General features: G+C 44.9%; 2 protein-coding genes across 3 annotated transcripts; one reads left to right on the top strand and one right to left on the bottom strand.

Moving 5' to 3' along the window:
* Positions 1–1799: 1799 nt before the first annotated feature.
* Positions 1800–8901, top strand: LOC122375711 (palmitoyl-protein thioesterase ABHD10, mitochondrial-like). The gene is made up of 6 exons (XM_043355208.1): positions 1800–1904; positions 3673–3950; positions 4417–4556; positions 6071–6201; positions 6792–6956; positions 7959–8901. Exons 2-6 carry the CDS (start codon positions 3685–3687, stop codon positions 8307–8309), a joined length of 1053 nt encoding a protein of 350 aa, XP_043211143.1. The 5' UTR covers positions 1800–1904; positions 3673–3684; the 3' UTR covers positions 8310–8901.
* LOC122375710 (D-amino-acid oxidase-like) lies at positions 8870–17706 on the bottom strand. 2 transcript variants are annotated; one of them, XM_043355207.1, is made up of 3 exons: positions 17662–17706; positions 11231–11422; positions 8870–10328 (listed from the first exon to the last, which is right to left on the bottom strand). In XM_043355207.1, the coding sequence occupies exons 2-3, from the start codon at positions 11414–11416 to the stop codon at positions 9378–9380; spliced, it is 1137 nt and encodes a 378-aa protein (XP_043211142.1). In that variant the 5' UTR covers positions 11417–11422; positions 17662–17706; the 3' UTR covers positions 8870–9377. The 2 variants fall into 2 exon arrangements, with proteins under 2 accessions (XP_043211142.1, XP_043211141.1); XM_043355206.1 differs by lacking the exon at positions 17662–17706 and adding an exon at positions 11539–11792.
* Positions 17707–18134: the final 428 nt, after the last annotated feature.

The raw sequence follows: 18134 nt of genomic DNA, 5'->3' as shown, positions 1-18134 counted from the left end.
GTAGGGGTAGGGTAGTGGTAGGGGTAGGAGTATGGGTAGGAGTAGTGGTAGGGGTAGGGGTAGGGGTAGGGGTAGTGGTAGGGGTAGGGGTAGGGTAGTGGTAGGGGTAGTGGTAGGGGTAGGGGTAGTGGTGGAGACAAAAGCAGAACAGTGGCCCGGGCTGATCCCAGCGGACGAGAGGTGACCTATGTGACCTGGCCTGACCCAAAGTGACCGGGGCTGACCCCTTTGACCCGTCTTGACCCCGTATCACCCAAATTTCATCCAACAACCCCCTCAGAACAGTTTTTTTAATTCTCTTCACATTTCCGTCCATATCTATGCTTCTAGACGACACATCGACATGAATCAAACACCATTCGAAAGCAAATTGGCTGGTGCCGCAATTTTTCCTACCACGCAGCAAAGCAAGTGGCGCAGCCGCTTGTCTATATTACTATTTGAGGAGGGCGTAGTTTCTGTCTATTACGAAGGTCGCGACATGGTGCTACGTAGCGCGGGTTACAGGTCACACCGTTGCACCTACCGCGCTGAAATTTGCGCAACTCATAGAACAAGGATGGACAACGTGCCTTTGAGCGGTCTCGGCTCGATCGGATCGATAGCGAGCGCGTGGCGCGTGCCCAAAAAGTGCAAATTCGCGTCATAGACTTTACATGTATAAATCGGCTGGCAAAAACGGGCGAAAATGGCTAAATTTGCCCGACACGGGTCCGGTCCCGGTGCAATATCTCGGTAACCGTGGGCCCGACCGGTACGGGGAAAACAGCATCGTGTAGAGAATCGAACGGGCAATCGAATAGTGTGCGGTGCAGGGGTGGCACGCGCCACGTGCACCGGGGAGGACACTTTCTTTTGAAAAAATGGACGTTTTGGACGGATTTCGGAATTTATATTAATTTCAGGTGATCGTCAGACGGAATGAGTTGAAACAGCGCCTATTAGCAATAAAAATGTACCGTCTCTCATGGAAAAAATGTGAAAAGCTAATTGATCAAAAACAATGTGGAAAAAATCGCTGAATTAAATGGTATTTGTCCAAAATGTGCCACTAAATAATTACACGGATTTTGCTGCTTAACCTGATACGCTTGACAATTGAAAATGCTATCATTAGAAAGAGCATTCAATTCTCTCCAAGATCCAATCATCACGTTTGCATGACAAGCAACAGTATTCTTAAAAATATAAATGTTTTAAACCTCTGCAAAACGATTTTTAGCGAAAATTATCTACGCCTTTCATTTGTCTTAAAACTACGCACCTCAATTATAAAGCACATTTGACAGATTCTGAAGTGGAAAGCATGCTTATCAGACACGGGCACCTCGATGCGGTGGATATTTTTTCCACAAACCAAAACGTTTAGCCGTCAAAAAGCAATCGACCGAAATGGATAGATAACCCAACCGACACAAGAACAACCGAACACCCGCCGATCGAAAATATCCCTTTTCGCGTTGCGGAGCACGCGGGCCACCCTAGTATTGTTACTACAAACGCTGTTACCACCCACACACAAACAACCACCTCTGTTTTGATACACGCATGCGTTGAAGATGGGAAGACACGACATTGAATTTATCGATGCGCTGGGACATCCCACTCGTAAATGTGGGCCGTCCCTGACCAGTGATCACTCTGTGTTGAAATGAGCCACGATGACTCTGGGCGAAAAAGCCACCGAGCTTATCTCGGGGCATAGTCTCGGAGATCCCTGATTTTGAGACGGGGGCGCCGATAAGATTACCGACTGAGCACTGGTGCTATATATTGGAAATTTGGCCAGCTAGTGTCATTGCTGGTCGCAGCAGAGGCACGTTCAGGTCGCAAGTTCAGTGGAAGACATTTGGAGCTTCCGTAGTTCGCGGGATCACGCACCAGTCGACTACAGAGAGAGAAAGGTAGATAAAGGTATACGAGTACTTCCAGGAAGTCGTGCAAAGATAACGTTACATTAGCTTGTTTTGCCTAACGGTGCGCTGACAGGGGTAGGATAAAATTATGGCATGCCTATTTATAATTATTCTGACAACTCGAACCAGAACTTAGGCATCAAAAACTACATAATTATTCTGGTTAAAAGCCTATGAACATGCCTATAGCCCCGATGAAGTACATAGGTGGTAGCCCCCGAAAGCCATCGGTTTACAAAGAAATTGCTGGTGTCCAGCAACCGTTTTCCATATAATTTTCAAAATAATTTTGCAATGGTCATAAAATATTAGGTAGCACATCTATCATATATCCGACAATTTAGCGGAGCTCAATAATAAGGACCTCCTCGACCAGTTTACCAAATAACAAGGGCAAAATCCAGAGGTGGAACAAGAATGTAAATGTAACATTTGTAGCTATGAAACAATAATAAGTCGCATTTTGAGAATGAGTAGGCCTCAATGTAATACATCAGTTAAATAGTGTTTTTTATTACTTTCATGGTCAGCATTCGGGAAATTGCCGGTAAATCAAATGTAATAGGGTGGCGAACTACTAAAATGAGCGGCATGATTGAATAGAGTAGAGGAATAATTGTATGCTCGCTATTTTCAATAGGCTAAGCTTAGCCTAAAATGAATGAATATATTTCAGTAACGTTCCTTCTTTGGTTGGTTCGACAGTTCTTCAGCTAAAACTTCCAAACTCAAGAGGGAACGTTCCAAAATATATTCATTTATTTCAGCCTAGGTGTTGACATTTGAAGAGAGTGAGCATGCGGGTATTTCTCTTCGCCAAGTTAAATGTAAAATGTTATAGTCTTAACATTTTCGACAGTTACATTTAATTATCATATGTCTGTATAAGTGGCAGACATTACTTTTATTCCGTTATGTAGTCGAAAAAAAATGAAGAGATATATTTAAAATAGCTAGAATTAAAAAAGCTAGCTAAAATAGCATTTTGCCTATACGATTTTAGCGGAAATATAATAAAATGACGTGAGGTTGGAAAGGATTGCAGTGCAGCATGTTTGTGAGATGATTTCGCCCAAGATGTGGTTGGAAGGAGTATAGCAACAAGTTAACAGTCTAAATGTTTTGTAGCGTAGCAAGCAAATTAAAATTTTCCAGCAAATATGACATTAAAACTAGCACAGTTTTGATGCATTGAGAATTGAGATAGAACAATACCGGGCATAGATTTGAGATAAATATTGCCGGCATTGGCATAAAAGTATTTAGCTCGGTATGAACTATATCAGAGTAAAACGTCGATGGCATTCTTCCCATAGCGCGTATGCGTGTAGGGGATGTGTGCTGTTTGTGTGTGTTTGGGGGGGGGGGGGGGGTTTCGCATGTGACACAGCCGTGCACGTGATCGGCGGCCTAGTTCTGCAGCCTAGTTTCAAAACTGGAAAGTCAGAGGCCATCGGGATACACCACTCGAGTTTGAAGTGGCCAGACCGTCTCATTTTCACACCATCGATATCTTATCTTTGATCAGTGGGTCGCGGCAGCGACAGCAATCTAAGACTGAGTCATGCTTAAAGCCCATTTAGAGTCTGAAGTACGTAAATCGTAAATAAGCACATCCTCAAGTCACAACTAGGTTAGCGGTTTAAGCTCAGTCTTTTTTTTAACTTATCTGTTCGCATGCTATCAACTTTAACAAAATCAATAAAGAAACATTAGAATGCATTCAGCATAACGTATGCTCATTTCTCTCCGGCAGGTTCTGTCCAACATGTCCAGTGTCGACACCACCACCAGCGGCAGCGGGGCAGCCCCAAAGACGAGCTACTTCCGCAAACACAATCTATCTCCAACTCAGTACGCCTACCTGGGTCGCCTTCATCGGGACGGAGAGCCTCGCCGGTTCGCGTACTGTCGCATCGAGGGCACCCGTCGGCCCGGGGTTATGTATGTGCCCGGATACTTCTCCAAGATGTACATCGCCAAAGCAAACATCATCGAAGAGTTCTGCCTGAGAAACGGATATCCGTTCCTGAAGTGAGTACCGCTTATGGGCTATGATGATAAAGGGTGGGAGAAAGAGGGTTGGGTTAGTGCGAGGCGACATTTTTTACGATACTATCATGTCGTTATGTGTTGTGAAGCTGCCGAGGAAAGTGGCAACATAATTCTATAAGCATTTACTTATCGATTACAGCCTGATCAACGCACAAGTCGGTGTCGTTGACATTATCGTCGATAAGATGATAAGATTTCGTTTCAATTTGCAATATAGCTCAGATATAGAGCAAAGCATATTGACCTCGAGTAGTCGAATTGTGACTACGCCCTTATCACGTACTTATCTCGTAAAATCGGTCGATGAGAAATTAATGGCCCGCATGTCAAAGAATTACGATTGAACATAACAGTAAATATTGCTTGGATGCCGCTGCGTATGTCAATCTATGCCATACCCTTAAAGTCAACAGACTCGTTTGACTGACAGATTTCCCGTCCACAGGTACGACGCTGAGGGTATTGGGGAGTCCCGCACCACCCAGCAGAGGGAGGTGTCGTTCTCCGCATGGTTCGAAGACGCCTGCCACGCCCTGGAGCATCTGACCACAGGACCCCAGATCCTGGTCTCTTCCAGTAATGGAGGTGAGAGTTGGGGATTCCGCTAATCTAGAGATTAGTGTCATGATTGTTGATACAGTAGAAAATGTGATATTTCAGCTGCAAGCGAAATATGTCACAACTCACCACTTGGTCGTTGGTTGTCCCGTTTCGTAACCGTTTTTGTTAAAGCTGTGGCCTTTTTATTTTTAGACGGTACGCATCGCCCCCCCCCCCCCCCCCCCGTCTCGTCTCAGAAACCGTTTAGCCACACCACCTAAATTGCACCTTCTCAAGCTATACCGTCATAGTCACACCGAGTTTTAACAATTTACCAATATTTAACCCTCGCCCTGGCAGGGCATTTTTCATAACACGGCCTGGCAGGGGGGGGGGGGGATCGATGCGACCCCCCCCTCGCGATTGGCTCCTATGGCACCTAGAAACACCAAATTTGGTAGGTAGGTGGGCCCCCTGAAGTTCTCGCCCCTGTGCAAATTTGGTTGCTCTAGGTCAATATTTAGGGGGGTTTTGGGGGGTATAAATGTAAAAATTTCGCTAAAAACAGGTCAAAAGTTTTTCGCTTTTAACTTTTGATCTAATTAAGATAGAGCAAAAAGAAAAGCACCAGTGAACTCAGCACGTCAAGGCGCGTCGAATGATATACTTTTTAGCTTGCTTAAGTGTACTTAAAGTTGTTCTTAAATTTTAAGTAAACTTAAATTAATAAATTAAGTTAAAGTTAACCAAATTGCATCATATCGTATATCATTCGATTCGGCTGATCACCAGGAACACAATGATACCATTTTTTAAGCTCTAGCGTCATTATGTGCCAAGTTATTGGCAAAAACGTCATTTGACCTCAGTTGACCTCATTTGACCTGACCCATGGATAAGTACACCAAACAAAGAAGCACCAAGTGACCTGCTGTTAAGTACTGTGGTTTCAAAGCACAAAAGTGATAGAACGAAGCGGATATCTCCAGTATTTTCCGAATTTATTATTTTCCCATAGGCTTAACATTACGACGTAATGACCTCTAACTGACCTCAGGTCAGTGACCTCAAAAAAACCCGAACTATATGTTATACAACTCGGTGAACTTAGCACATCCTGAAAGTTTGAAGGAAATCAGTGCAAAACTGTGAGTTGGACAGGTGCAAAAAGAAAATTGAAATTCGACCATGACCTTGTACCGGTTTTTCTGACCTGGTGACCTGACCCAAGGTCACCCGCACCTGAAATTTTCAGGTCATATGTAAAAAGGTTGCCCCATAGGCTGTGCCAAATTTGGCGGCGCTGCGCGCCGCCGTTTTTACGCTATCTTCGAAAAACCTTAGGGGGGACGCATCGACCCCCCCCCCCCTGCCAGGGCGAGGGTTAATCCAATCGTTGGAAGGAAGAGATGATGACAACTCTTCCGACATATGAGTGCACGATTAGGTAGTATCTGATGCGTCACATAACTTATAGCTAGTTCCTTTGTCGCATCTCTCCTCTGAACATGTCTTATGAACATGCCGCCTGACCACATCACCTTCCCTCGCCTCTACAGCCTGGATGTCGCTGATGCTGGCCGCTAAGTACCCCGAGCGGGTCCACAGCATCCTGATGCTGGCTCCTGCCGTCAACCACGGCCTCGACGACGACCTCTTCGAGACGCTGCTGCAGTCACTGGACCCCGAGGTAGGCAGCTTGGTGACCTCAGGCAGTACTGAGACCTCAGGGAGACTTGTGGCCTCAGACATTTCTGTGACCTTAGCCAGTCCTGTGACCTCAGCCAGTCCTGTGACCTCAGCCAGTCCTGTGACCTCAGAGAGACTTGTGGCCTCAGACCTCAGACATCCCTGTGACCTCAGCCAGATCTGTGACCTTAGGCAGACCTGTCACCTCAGGCATCTTGTGACTTCAGGGAGTGCTGGAACTGTTGCCACGCACAGTGGTCTGCATTCCTAAACGCAGGCATCATTAACAAGACATTTATCGGCTTTTGAAGGGACTGACTTTGCAGCTGAATACATGAATTGAGTTCAAATCGAGCACGTAACTCACTGGTGTTTTAATTAACATTCGTCTCGAAATACCTTACCGTCGTTCATATTCATTCTGCATTGTCTTTTCGTTCTACCAGAGATCTCTGTTTCCACCGGTCCTCCTTCGCAAACACCGATCTGTGGGTGCTGATTCTTTCAACAACTAATCCTTTGACACATGCCACTTGATATTTGGCACTTGACACTAATATGTTATATGACACCTGAAATTGACATCCACAGACGCAAGCGCGTGTGGAGGCTGGTGAGGCGGTCCGCTTCAAGGCCAACTGGGGTGTCGAGGTTACCTGTTCGAAGCGGTTCCTACAAGAGATGAAGGACCATCGTATCGACATCGACAAGCCGCTGGGGGTGCAGTGTCCCGTGCGAATCATCCACGCAATGGAGGTGAGAATGGTTGGAAGAAGAAGAAGATGAGAGGAAAAGGGATAAGTGGGAGGGTGAGAGAGAAAATGAAAGAAAGAAAGAGAGAGGATGAGGGAGATATGAAGAAAACAAGATAGAGGGAGGAATTAAAATGAGAAACAGAGCGAGAAGACAAAAGAAAAAGGGGAATTGGTTTGTGAACAAGAGAGTAAGGGTACGGGATTAGGAGGGGAAAAGGGAAGGGAGCAAAGAGAGGGATAGGTGGTAGGATAGAACGAGTAGATTTATTAATGACGAATAAATTAAAAGGACCCTCCCACCTTCAAAAAAGTTTATGAATTGGCATGGAAGTGATGTCGCTCGGTTCAGAAAGAGCGAAAACGAATATCTACCAAATTTCACCGAAAAATATTCACCGGTTTTCAAGATATTAGACTTTTACTTTTGTTTACTTTTTGGGACCTCCGCTGTTTCTAGCGACTTTATTTTAGAAGTGCGGCGTTTGCGGCAGATGTTGCGCGCAAATAGCATATACCACCGCGTGCTACAAAACGTTTTAGTCAAACATTTAAAAATCGTTAGATATCTGCGCTGACGTCACACATTCAGAGGGGTATTCCTAAGCATTAGCCCCTCTGAATCAAAATGCTGCAATTTTGAAATTCAATATTTCCGATTTAAGGCATTTCTCGATGTTGTGAGTGCCAAAACCGGTAATTGTGAGCCAGGGACCCCATTTTGGCTATCTCAACTCAAATCTAATGTTAAGGTGGGAGGGTCCCTTTAAGAGGAGAGGAAGGGAGATAGTCCATCGGACTGTACTGATAACCGACGAACCGTTTCTATCAATTGAAAAACACAATTCTAACGAATAGTGTTTGTCAATTTTCAAATAACCTGCGGTTAAGGAATACGAGAGAAGAAGTGAGAGAGAAGAGTACCGGAAGCTCACAGCTGAACTAACCACTGTCTTTTCTCGGGCGACTCTTCCTTCTAATCTGACAACTATTTGTCTTTCCCCAGGACGACTCTGTGCACTGGGAAAACTGCTTGGATCTTGTCCGAGCCGTGCCCCACAATGACGTCCGTCTGTACCTGAAGAAGCGTGGCAACCACCGTCTGATGACGGAGGAGGACTTCCACCTGCAGATGGTGGCTCTGCAGGAGCTGCTGGACAAGTACCCGGTGCCTGGAGACCTGCCGCCGCCTCCTGCTCCTGTCCCGAAGGAGGAGGAGGAGAAGGCTCCTGCGTCAGGACCGCCACGGGAGATGGCCGCCCTGCCACAGAGCCTGATGCAGAACTTGTTTGGGGAGATGGGTAAGAGGAGGAGCATTGCGAACAAGAAGGGTGGTGCTCTTAAGAGCAAGTTGTAGCGGAGTTTGAAAGTAGAAAACGAAAAGTGTATTTTTTGTATTGTGAGCCCACAGGTGGAAAGTTCGTGATGTGAAATGTGTTCGTAAGTTGCTCAGTGATATGTATGCTATTCTTGAGAATTGAAAAGGTGAAGAAGCCTTAGTGGTTCTATTAGAATTGCTCCGACTTAAGGACCGCAAAATGTTGACCGCGATAAGTGTATGAAGTGCCTTAGCTGTGCTATTTATTGTTACTGTGCCCGTTGTTATGCATTATTGTATATCAAATTGTTTGAAAATGTCAAGCCATTTACGTTGTACATAAATGCGTCCGTAACAAATATTAACTGAAGACGCAGTGAATGAACCCAATGACCGAAGTAACTGCAATACTCATGGCGTTAGTCGGTTTCACTGTGAATATGACATCAAAATGAGAAAATAAATACTAACTGGTAACTAATTATCGATTTTAGTGCGACAGAATGTGCTCCATTGTGGTGGACTTCGCCGTTGTACTGACAACAACGGTGCCTACGGTACGGGCCGGGTAAAATGACAAAATGCCGAACCTCAACAACTTTTTGGGTATAATACACATTATATTGGCCAAGCAATTGCATCTCCCTTTTCACAGCTCGTCTATCGACGTCGGCACACTTCACATTCCATCAAAAATATACAAAACAGGTGAGCCCCTGTCGCTCAGTGCGTTGCCAGTCCACTAATAGTCAAGCAGACCTAAATATCAATCTGAGAACTACCTAGTGCCACTCGTTGTCTGTGACGGTCATACATTTCATTTTCAGCACTCAGCAGGTGTTAGCGCTTGAAGGTTGCCCCAGATATGAAGAGCTTTGTTATTCCGCAGGTCTACACACAGCCAACTTGCCTATTAGGATCGCAGATCATTAGTCGAGCAGGTTAGAGGAGTAGCTGCAGCATTGCATCTCATCAGGGCTGACAACATTTTGACTGAAGCGGTTTTCAGTCACCAGCCGTTATTGTAGAGGCATAGCTGGAGCAATATAACGGCTAACAATGTTTTGCGGAGGCAGTTTTTCAGTCACCATATCTACACTCTACAGTCTACAACTTGCTGGCTGTGGCGTTCTCCAAAATCTGACGGACCTTCGCTGCCACCTCTAACGCACAGCCCCAAAACAGCGTAACACCCGATCCACCATGGCCGTAGTTGTGCACCACCCAGCGCCACCTACCGCCCACCAGATGTCGCTCCGACTCCAGGCGGACCCCTCCGGGCCTGAACGGCCTCAGCCCAGCCCATACACCCACAATCGGGGCCCCACGTAGGGCGGGAATCAATTTCGAACAGCCTGAAACGATTCTTGCTGTGTCTGCAACGTCCGGCTCCGTGCGTCGGTCATTCAGCTGCGCTGTACCGCCTAAAACAACCGCGTCTTCGTTCGGAACGATGTAAAAACCGTTTCTAGCGAGGAAGCTTTTGACGTATGGTGCCTTCACGCGCACCAATTGTCCTCGGATGGGTTGGAGTGTGGTGTCACCGAATAGAGTCTCAGATCCTAGCCCGGTGCAGTTGATAATGACGTCATACTCTGCCAGCTGTTGGAGTGACGTCACATTGGCAACGATGACGTTGCCTCCGTGATATTTGAAGGCAGCTAGCAGGAATGGGAGAAACTTGGATGGTTCCGCGTAGAAGGTGACCTGCTGACTTAGTTTCCCTTCGTAAGGAGTAGATCTTAGCTCTGGATGAATCTTATCTTTACCTGAGACAGGTGTCTCTGAAGAGAGTTTACCCGATTGTGAAGATTCTGACATCCTCTTGTCATCCGACGATGACTCAAACCGCGCATCAGACCCTGACAACCCCATCTTCCCTTCTTCTGGCGCTGAGGCGTCCCCAGAGGCTGGTGCATCCTCGTGATAGAAGGGCACTGTGGTGTGGGGAGCCTTCTCGGGGTGGTCGTGGCCAGCGATTAGACCGATTCCTGGACACTCACCTTCCATCCAGAGACGCTGCAGGAAGTCGTGTGTCGCCTGACTCCAGTCCCTGATCTGCAACCAGTGAAACGCTTCAGTATTATATACCTCGATGATCGAAAGATGCTGTTGTTTGATAATAACAATAAGCATTTTACGTTAGAACGATGTAGCCTATTGACAAATAGCTCCTTTGTTGGAATATTGCTTGTTTTATATAACTTTGATAGGTACATACATAATGGCCGTTTTCACGACGGGCTATCCGGCGAATGCACCTGATTTGACCAAATCTGCACCTAATTTCTTTTACACCAAATATCTTCATTTTATGAATTTATTTCAGTGTTTTGATCGATGATGCTCTCTGATAATATGACAAAGCAGGCATATAAGCATTTAGTGCAACCCTAGCTGATAGCTGATAGCTGCTAAGAGACACACTGAACCTGATTTGACCAAATCTGCACCTAATCTGTACCAGATGTGCACCAAATGTGTACCAGATGGCCGTCGTGAAAACGGCTATTATGTAATTATATGCATGTCCTGGATTCTCATAGATGTCGCTATTTCTCTCTTTAAAACAGTTCAAATATATTTCATTTCGACAGATCAGATATGAAATGTGACCTTAGGAAAAGGCCTGACCCGTGGCCGATGACCGTCAATTTTTATTACGGATTAGAAGCTGTAGCAATAAGTTCGTTGTTACCGTCGTTTTGCTAGAAGTTATCATAAGAATAATTTGTGAAAAATTGATATCTTCTGCTTCCCGTAACGGTCCATTAAAATTATTGCATTTAGGAAAGAAATAATAAATGAACGTATTGTTATTCTAATAGCCAACCCAACATCAGCCGTTAAAACAAAAATTAAAAAATACATTTAACATGGTCCTAAGATTTATGTCCCAGCCTGTGACGTCTTGGGGGTGTCTCGCGGTGTCATCATATTCGCTCGGTACTTGACCTGACCTTTATCGGGTCACCACTGACGTAGTGAGGTCCCCAAATGCCGGCGGCGCCATCTCCCGTTGTGAATGGGGTCAGCTGAGCGGTTACTATGGTAACGGTCGCTCGAGGCAGTTCACGCTGAATGGCCAGCGCTGCTCCAACGCCGATCACACCGGCGCCGATTACCACCACCTTGGCTTCAGCCATCTGTCCCTGCAAACAGGTTAAACTCAGCCACAGTAGGTAGGTATCACGGCGTCATGATAAATAGCTAGCACAGCATAGAACACTTAGAGCACACCCGAACAAGCCTCTCCACTAGAACACACCACAGTATCGCTGTTGGCACTGAGGGGTGTGGTGATGCTGATGCCGCTGTTTTCTGTCACTCGGCAGTCGGCACCCACTGGGCCGGGAGGCCGCTTTGCCTGAATGCCGGGACTTGGCACCATCACCGTGCCGGTCCTCACTGCAGACATAGGTCCATGGCGAGCCAAAATAAACAAATTGTCGACATGATAAGGCTTTTCTTTGGGCTGTGATTTCGTCAGCAACAGCCACCATGAAAATTGTCAAAAAAATTGATTGTACATCGAGATAAATACCGATCGATATCGAAGCGCAATATCGCTGCAATGTGATGTGCCTGCCTGACCTGACCTAAATATAACACACTGAACTAAATTGTCCGAGACAATTAGGTTTGTTTTTAAAGAGAAAGGCACAATTCTAACGAGTAGTGTTTTACCAGCTGCGCTGTGCAATATCAGCAAAGAAAAAACAATGCTCTTGCAGCGCTTGAGGACCCCTAGTAGACCGAAATTTCAACTTCCCAGCCCTGCACCCTTCCTCTGCTGGACCGTAGAGCATCCGTCAAAAATAAATAAACACCAATGCCCGATGGAACCCTATGTCATCGACCGGGCGACTGCGGTCCTCGAAATGTCTCGTGGTGGGACCGTTCCGCAGTATTCTAACAATAGCCCTGTTTACATAGGGATTGTTGCAAGCTTATAGCTCTGCACGTGATGTTGCAAAAGATACCAATGGTGCTTAACAATTTACAAAATTATCCCCTCTAAACATACAAAGATCATTGCATCGACATTATCGCAAAATAAATGGGCTGGAGCTATGACAAAAATGTTGTGTAAACGCAACTAATAACGGTTGATAAGCGTGAAATGGATTGGCCGTCCAGTGTCCGGGGATTGGTTATGATTTTTTGTTGTCTGTTGGCTTTTAATTGATTGTTCATTTAATATTAACTTTAACCCATAGTCTAGCCCGATAGAAAATGAGAAATATTAGACTTGAATTATATTTAGATGTTGTTAACCCTCGCCCGTATTGGTGTTTTGCCAGCCGCGAACGTACTGGGGGTAACGTGTAACGTATAACGTATAACGTATAAGCCGCGAACGTTGGACCCTTGCAGTTTCGTCCCTGATCGAGGTAGAGCTTCGCGGAAAAAAACGAGCGTGTTGCCCGTGATGAGAAAGAGAGAGAGAGAGAGAGAGAGAGAGAGAGAGAGGGAGAGAGAGAGAGAGAGCCGATGATACCCAACTTCAAGGTCCTAGGTCATTGGTTGACCTTCCAGGTCAGGTCAATGACCCAAAAGTCGAGAAAATCGCGACCTGTTAGAACGTCGTAAAGTAAGACTGCAATAGGGCTTTTGGGGGTGCTAATCACGAATATGATATTCGTTTTCATCACAGATGCTGTCTTCGTGCATTTAGACCACGTCAGGTCAGGTGAGGTCAGGTCAAAACCAGTAGGGGTTTTGCCGGGTATTCGTAGTTGGTGTCAACTGTCAACCGCCTCTGAGAGCTTCGTAACATGTTACGAAGGCACTAAAACTACTTCGTAAATGTTCAAATGATTGTTAAACTCGAGCTCCAAAAATTAGCCTAGAAACATGCAAAACTCGAAAAGGGATCCGAGGTCATCAAAGGTCAATGACCTGACCTGACCTTCAGGTGACCTTGACTCCCACCCTAATGTATGGGGGCAACATCATATCCCATGTTTGAACGCTTGAAACCACGAAAAGACTGCAAACGGGTGGCTAATGCGAGCCGACATACGCCGAATCGCGATTCCGGCCAAACATGGTCTCGAAAAGTAAGTCACAGGTCAAAGGTCATTTCGGTCAGGGTCATGGAATTTTAAGGGTAGGTGTAAAATGGATTAACGCGGGGGTATCAAAGGTTTGTTGCGATCAGCCACTTTTTACCCGGGTTATTTGCGAAAACCCGAGGGGTAGTCCGTTCGACCCCCCCCCCCCCCATACGGGCGGGGGTTAAATGAGATAATTATAAAATATATCTGGCATATGCACATTTGGTTTATTTTCGAATAGAGACATTTGAAACATATGGTCATAGTTTCCCAGAGAATCTGTGTAACATGCTTTGAATTTAAACGCGCCCTGATGGGGGTCTCAGCCAACTTCTCATGATGGGTACTTAGCCATGTCTGGCTATCTCAGAAACAAGAGAAATGTAAAGACGCAAAAAGTAATAGATAGCTCATGATAAGATCCTTAAGATAAATACAGGTCATTTTTCGATCAGGTCATCGCTGAGGTCACTGGAAGCCACCAAAAATAAAAGTGACCACGGTAAGTTTTCCAGATTTTAGTAACTTTCTACAAATAGGTAACTCGGGAACATAACTCGGGAACGAATAGAGCTACACAGCGTCGCGTAAAAATGCATTTGATAGTTCTTTCAAATTAGTTTTGATTATGTTTTTTCAGATTTGACCTAGAGCAAACTGTTTAGCTTTCGTACGACAGAAGTGAAAGTTTGACGTTTTGCGTAAAAGGTTTTTCTGTAATAGCTTTGGACATCAACCTTGCATTACGTTGAGTTTACCCGCATCGCGTTTGTTTCGAGACGTACTGACTGAACTATAAGTTGACATGGAAAAAGTCAACATAGAAATTTGGCCTCAGGTCAGAGAAAAGGTCACACTACATTAGTGGTTTTGTATCGTTGAGCTGAATGCATATAAGATGTTTTCATCGCTCTAGCGTCTCTCTAGTTAATGTTATTGTCAGAGAAAAAAGACTGATGGAGACCTTTGATGACCCCAGATGACTTCAGGAGCATAAAGAGCATAAAAACATATGTGCAATCATCCGATTCAGAGTGTCATGTTTACTTGCATCCCGATGTTTGTAGCGTTAAGAGTGATTTTCTTGCAAAAGAAGTAGCAGTTCGATTTTTCCCATTGACAATGAGAAGACCGCAAAATTGACCAGACCTTGGGTCACTAATATCAAAACTCTGAGATTAAAAAAAAAGAAATGTTGGTATAGTTCGTTTTTTAAAGTTTGCCCCTCACTGTAAACGTCGTTTGGAACATAGCACGAGAATTGCTAGCTGAATTACTGAGAAAACTGGTTGGCGCACACTGATTTGACCAGATTTCACAGACGATCAATTTCATCAAATTTATTTACTATTTCACAGACTCGTAAATCGTATTTGCCAATACCTACAGCCCCACAGGGATAGACGACTTCTCGGGAATTATGTCTGAACTAATAAATAAATTGCACGGGGCTTAACCCGCGCGGGGCTGGGGGGGGGGGGTAAATTTTACCCCCCCCCCCCCCCCTCGCGAATATTTGCAATATCTCAAAAACGGCGGCGCGCAGCGCCGCCAAACTTTGAGTACCTTTTCTTACATTAATTTGACACCTTCCCTGAAAATTTGAGCGAAATCCGTCGGAAAATTTTTGAGAAATTGACGTTTTAGTGACGTCATGTTCGCCATTTTCGCCTCAAAAACGGCAAAAGTTCAAACGCCGCTAACATCTTCATTTTTAAAGGAATCAAGACGTAACAAGAAAAGGATATACGTAATTCTACTTTGTCTATCAAATGGCTATCTCGGTTTTTTGAAAATTTTGGATTTTGGCCCAATTTTTTTTTCAAAAAAACTGACTTTTTTGGAAAAATAACTATAAAATCCAAAATTTTGAGTGTATCGAAAAAACCGGAATATATGTCAGAGAAGTGGTCTATGTGCACCTACATACCAATTTTTAGAAGAATCGGTTCAAAAATGTGGAAGTTATTCAAAATTTTATGACGTCACGACACACAAAATTTTTGAAAAATGACTTTTTTGGAAGTTCTAGACCTTGTACGGAAACAAAAATAGCATCATTCGATTCGCCGTGAAAAACTGCATCAGATTGACACCTTTTTAGGCCTTAACAACCAACTTCAAAATTTGACCTCACTTGACCTGACCTTGACCTGACCTCGACCTGAAATTCATCCAGAGGTGGTCCATTTCACTTATTGAGTGTGCCTATTGAATTCTATGAGTAAAATGACCCATAAAACATGTGTCGCACATGCCTTTTTCTATATTTTGTTTTTGGTGACCTGACCTGACCTGACCTGACCTTGACCTTGACCTCTGAATGATATTGTATGCAACGAATATTGTCTTGGTAGCCTAAGAACACGTTTTGGGCGATCAGTCTCAGTCCATGACTCCATTCTTCGGCAACTACGGTGCAAGGCCGATACTGTAGGAACTTGTAATTTGTACCCTTGACCTGACCTTGACCTTGACCTTAAACTTAAAATTAAGTACATGTTTTTAGTTGATCGTGATGAGATCTTTCGATTGGCGTTTGAATTTTCCAAATCGGACCATTAGTTCGGGAGATAACAGGGGGGGGTAAAATTAACCCCCTCCCCCCCCCCCCCCCAGCCCCGCGCGTTCGGCTGGAGACCCAGCCCCGCGCGGGTTAACATCACGTTAAATCGTCGGTGTTCAAAACTTATTTTTGAAAATATTATTCATATCTACAACACAAAGTGCGCTAACCAGTTTTCTCAGTGATTCAGCTAGCAATTCTCGTGCTGTGCTCAAAGAGACGTTTACAGTGAGGGGCAAACTTAAGAAAAACGTGTATAGTGATTTCCTTAACCTTCGCCCCAGTGGGGGGGGGGGGGGGCATTACCACCCTGTCGCGTTTTCGCGTGTAGATAAAAAACCGCGGCGCGTAGCGCCGCGCTGCTTGGGGTAGCTTTTTGCACATCAATTTTGGACAATGTTTTAAATTTTTGACCCCAGGTCATGTCAGGTCAGGTCACCAGGTCAAGTTAACTGACCAAGCCTAAAAAAAGTCTGCAATCATGTCCAGCATGCAGTGTTTGTCAGAAAGGTTTTAAACTTGGTGAATTGCATGATGTTATGGGCGCCTACATTTGTATATCTCGTATTTTTTATATCCGTGACCTAAGGTCAGGTCAGTGGCGTGACCTTACCATTATAAGTCAATGGAGAAAAATGAAAATGCCTCTGGATCCGTGTGTACGCATAGGAACAGTCCAAATATTTCAGAATCACAATGATTTGGACCACCCGTGACGACCAAGGTGTCGTTTTTGCTGATAGCCTCTAGAGAGGTCATCCGAGGTCATTTGAGGCTACAAACAGCTTTTTACCAATAACTCTCGATTGGAAAGAGATAGAACGCTGGGGATGGTCTCATTGTGTTTGTCTTGCCGAGACGCATCGACTGATATGCAATATGACCTTTTCCGGTCAGGTCATGACCTTGACCTGAGGTCAAATTTTGAAGTTGACCTTGCAAGGTCAAATCATAGTTCATTCGATGCGTCTCGGCGAGAGGAACACGATTCTGGCAATAGAAATGTCGTGACTTTTTTTAGTCAAAAGTTATTGTCGAAAAACACTTTTCGTAAAAACAGCTATTTTTGGAGTTTTTGCCCTCTGGAGGCTAAACCGTTGACCTTAGGTCAATTTTAATGATGACCTTATCGAAAGAAGAGTTCAAGAGCTATCGATTGCTTTTCCATGCGTTTTTCTAGCTATAATAGTTCCTGAGATAAATGCATGTTTTCGGAAAAATATAATGACATTTGGTAAATTTTGACCTTTGATGACCTCCAGTGACCCCAATATTGCTCTAAGCTGAAAAATGACCGAAATACTTTCAAACGTACGCATTGAGAGCTATCGATTGTTTTTGCCGCGTCTTTCTAGCCCTCTTAGTTTTTGAGTTAGAGGTGCAGGTGGTAACATATGCCCCCCCCCCCCACTAGGGCGAAGTTGGCTGAGACCGCCACTGGGGCGCGGGTTAAGCAATTCCGTGAACTTACGTGTAGGAGTCGGGAGCTATGCTGTAGAAATGACAGAATCACATTTTCTTAGAGGCATGGTGACCTAACTTCACTTACCTAGCGTGACTTGGGGTCAAAAAATTTATACACGAGGCTGAATAGATTATGATAAGCTACAGCAAGCTTCGTGCCGCTGCGTGCGGTGGTCATCTTTACGCAAGCAAAGGAAAAAATAGCGAGTGTGGCCAAAAACACCCCCACCCCAACCTGAGTGAAGGGCTTCAAGCTTTCGTGACCTTTGTGACCTATTTCTAACCTCAAACAACCTACTACCTGTTATAGCTTGAGGTGACGTCCGCCACACACGCTGGCTCCATCCAAACTGGTGTATTTGGCCCAGACCATCTCGGCCGATCACCGCACAGCCGCAGGCGACCAATCCCCGTCCGTCCCGCACCGGTGACGTCAGAGGTCATCATATGACGTCACCGGTGGCGTCATCTCACATCCTAACACTACCTAACGCAGGCTCGGTGTTTGCAAGTTTAATTTTAAATTGCAAAACAAATTTCGAAAAAACAAAATAAAAGAAAACGTTAACTTATTGCATAGTTTTCAGTTTTCACATACTACCGGTGCGTGTACTGAGTGGTCTCGGCAGTCCCACTAAAATAAAGCCCGTTGCATGGTGCGCCTGTATTTTGAGCGATTTAGTCGACATTTTTCGAAGAGCAATACATTGTAACGCATAAACACTTGTGATTTGCGCTTCAGTCAAAGAACAATGCTCGTTCGATTTGCTTTGG

Source organism: Amphibalanus amphitrite, unplaced genomic scaffold, assembly GCF_019059575.1.
Source record: "Amphibalanus amphitrite isolate SeventyFive unplaced genomic scaffold, NRLGWU_Aamphi_draft 001901F_arrow, whole genome shotgun sequence".
NCBI lineage: Eukaryota > Metazoa > Arthropoda > Thecostraca > Balanomorpha > Balanidae > Amphibalanus > Amphibalanus amphitrite.
This window is presented reverse-complemented; position numbering and strand designations above follow the sequence as displayed.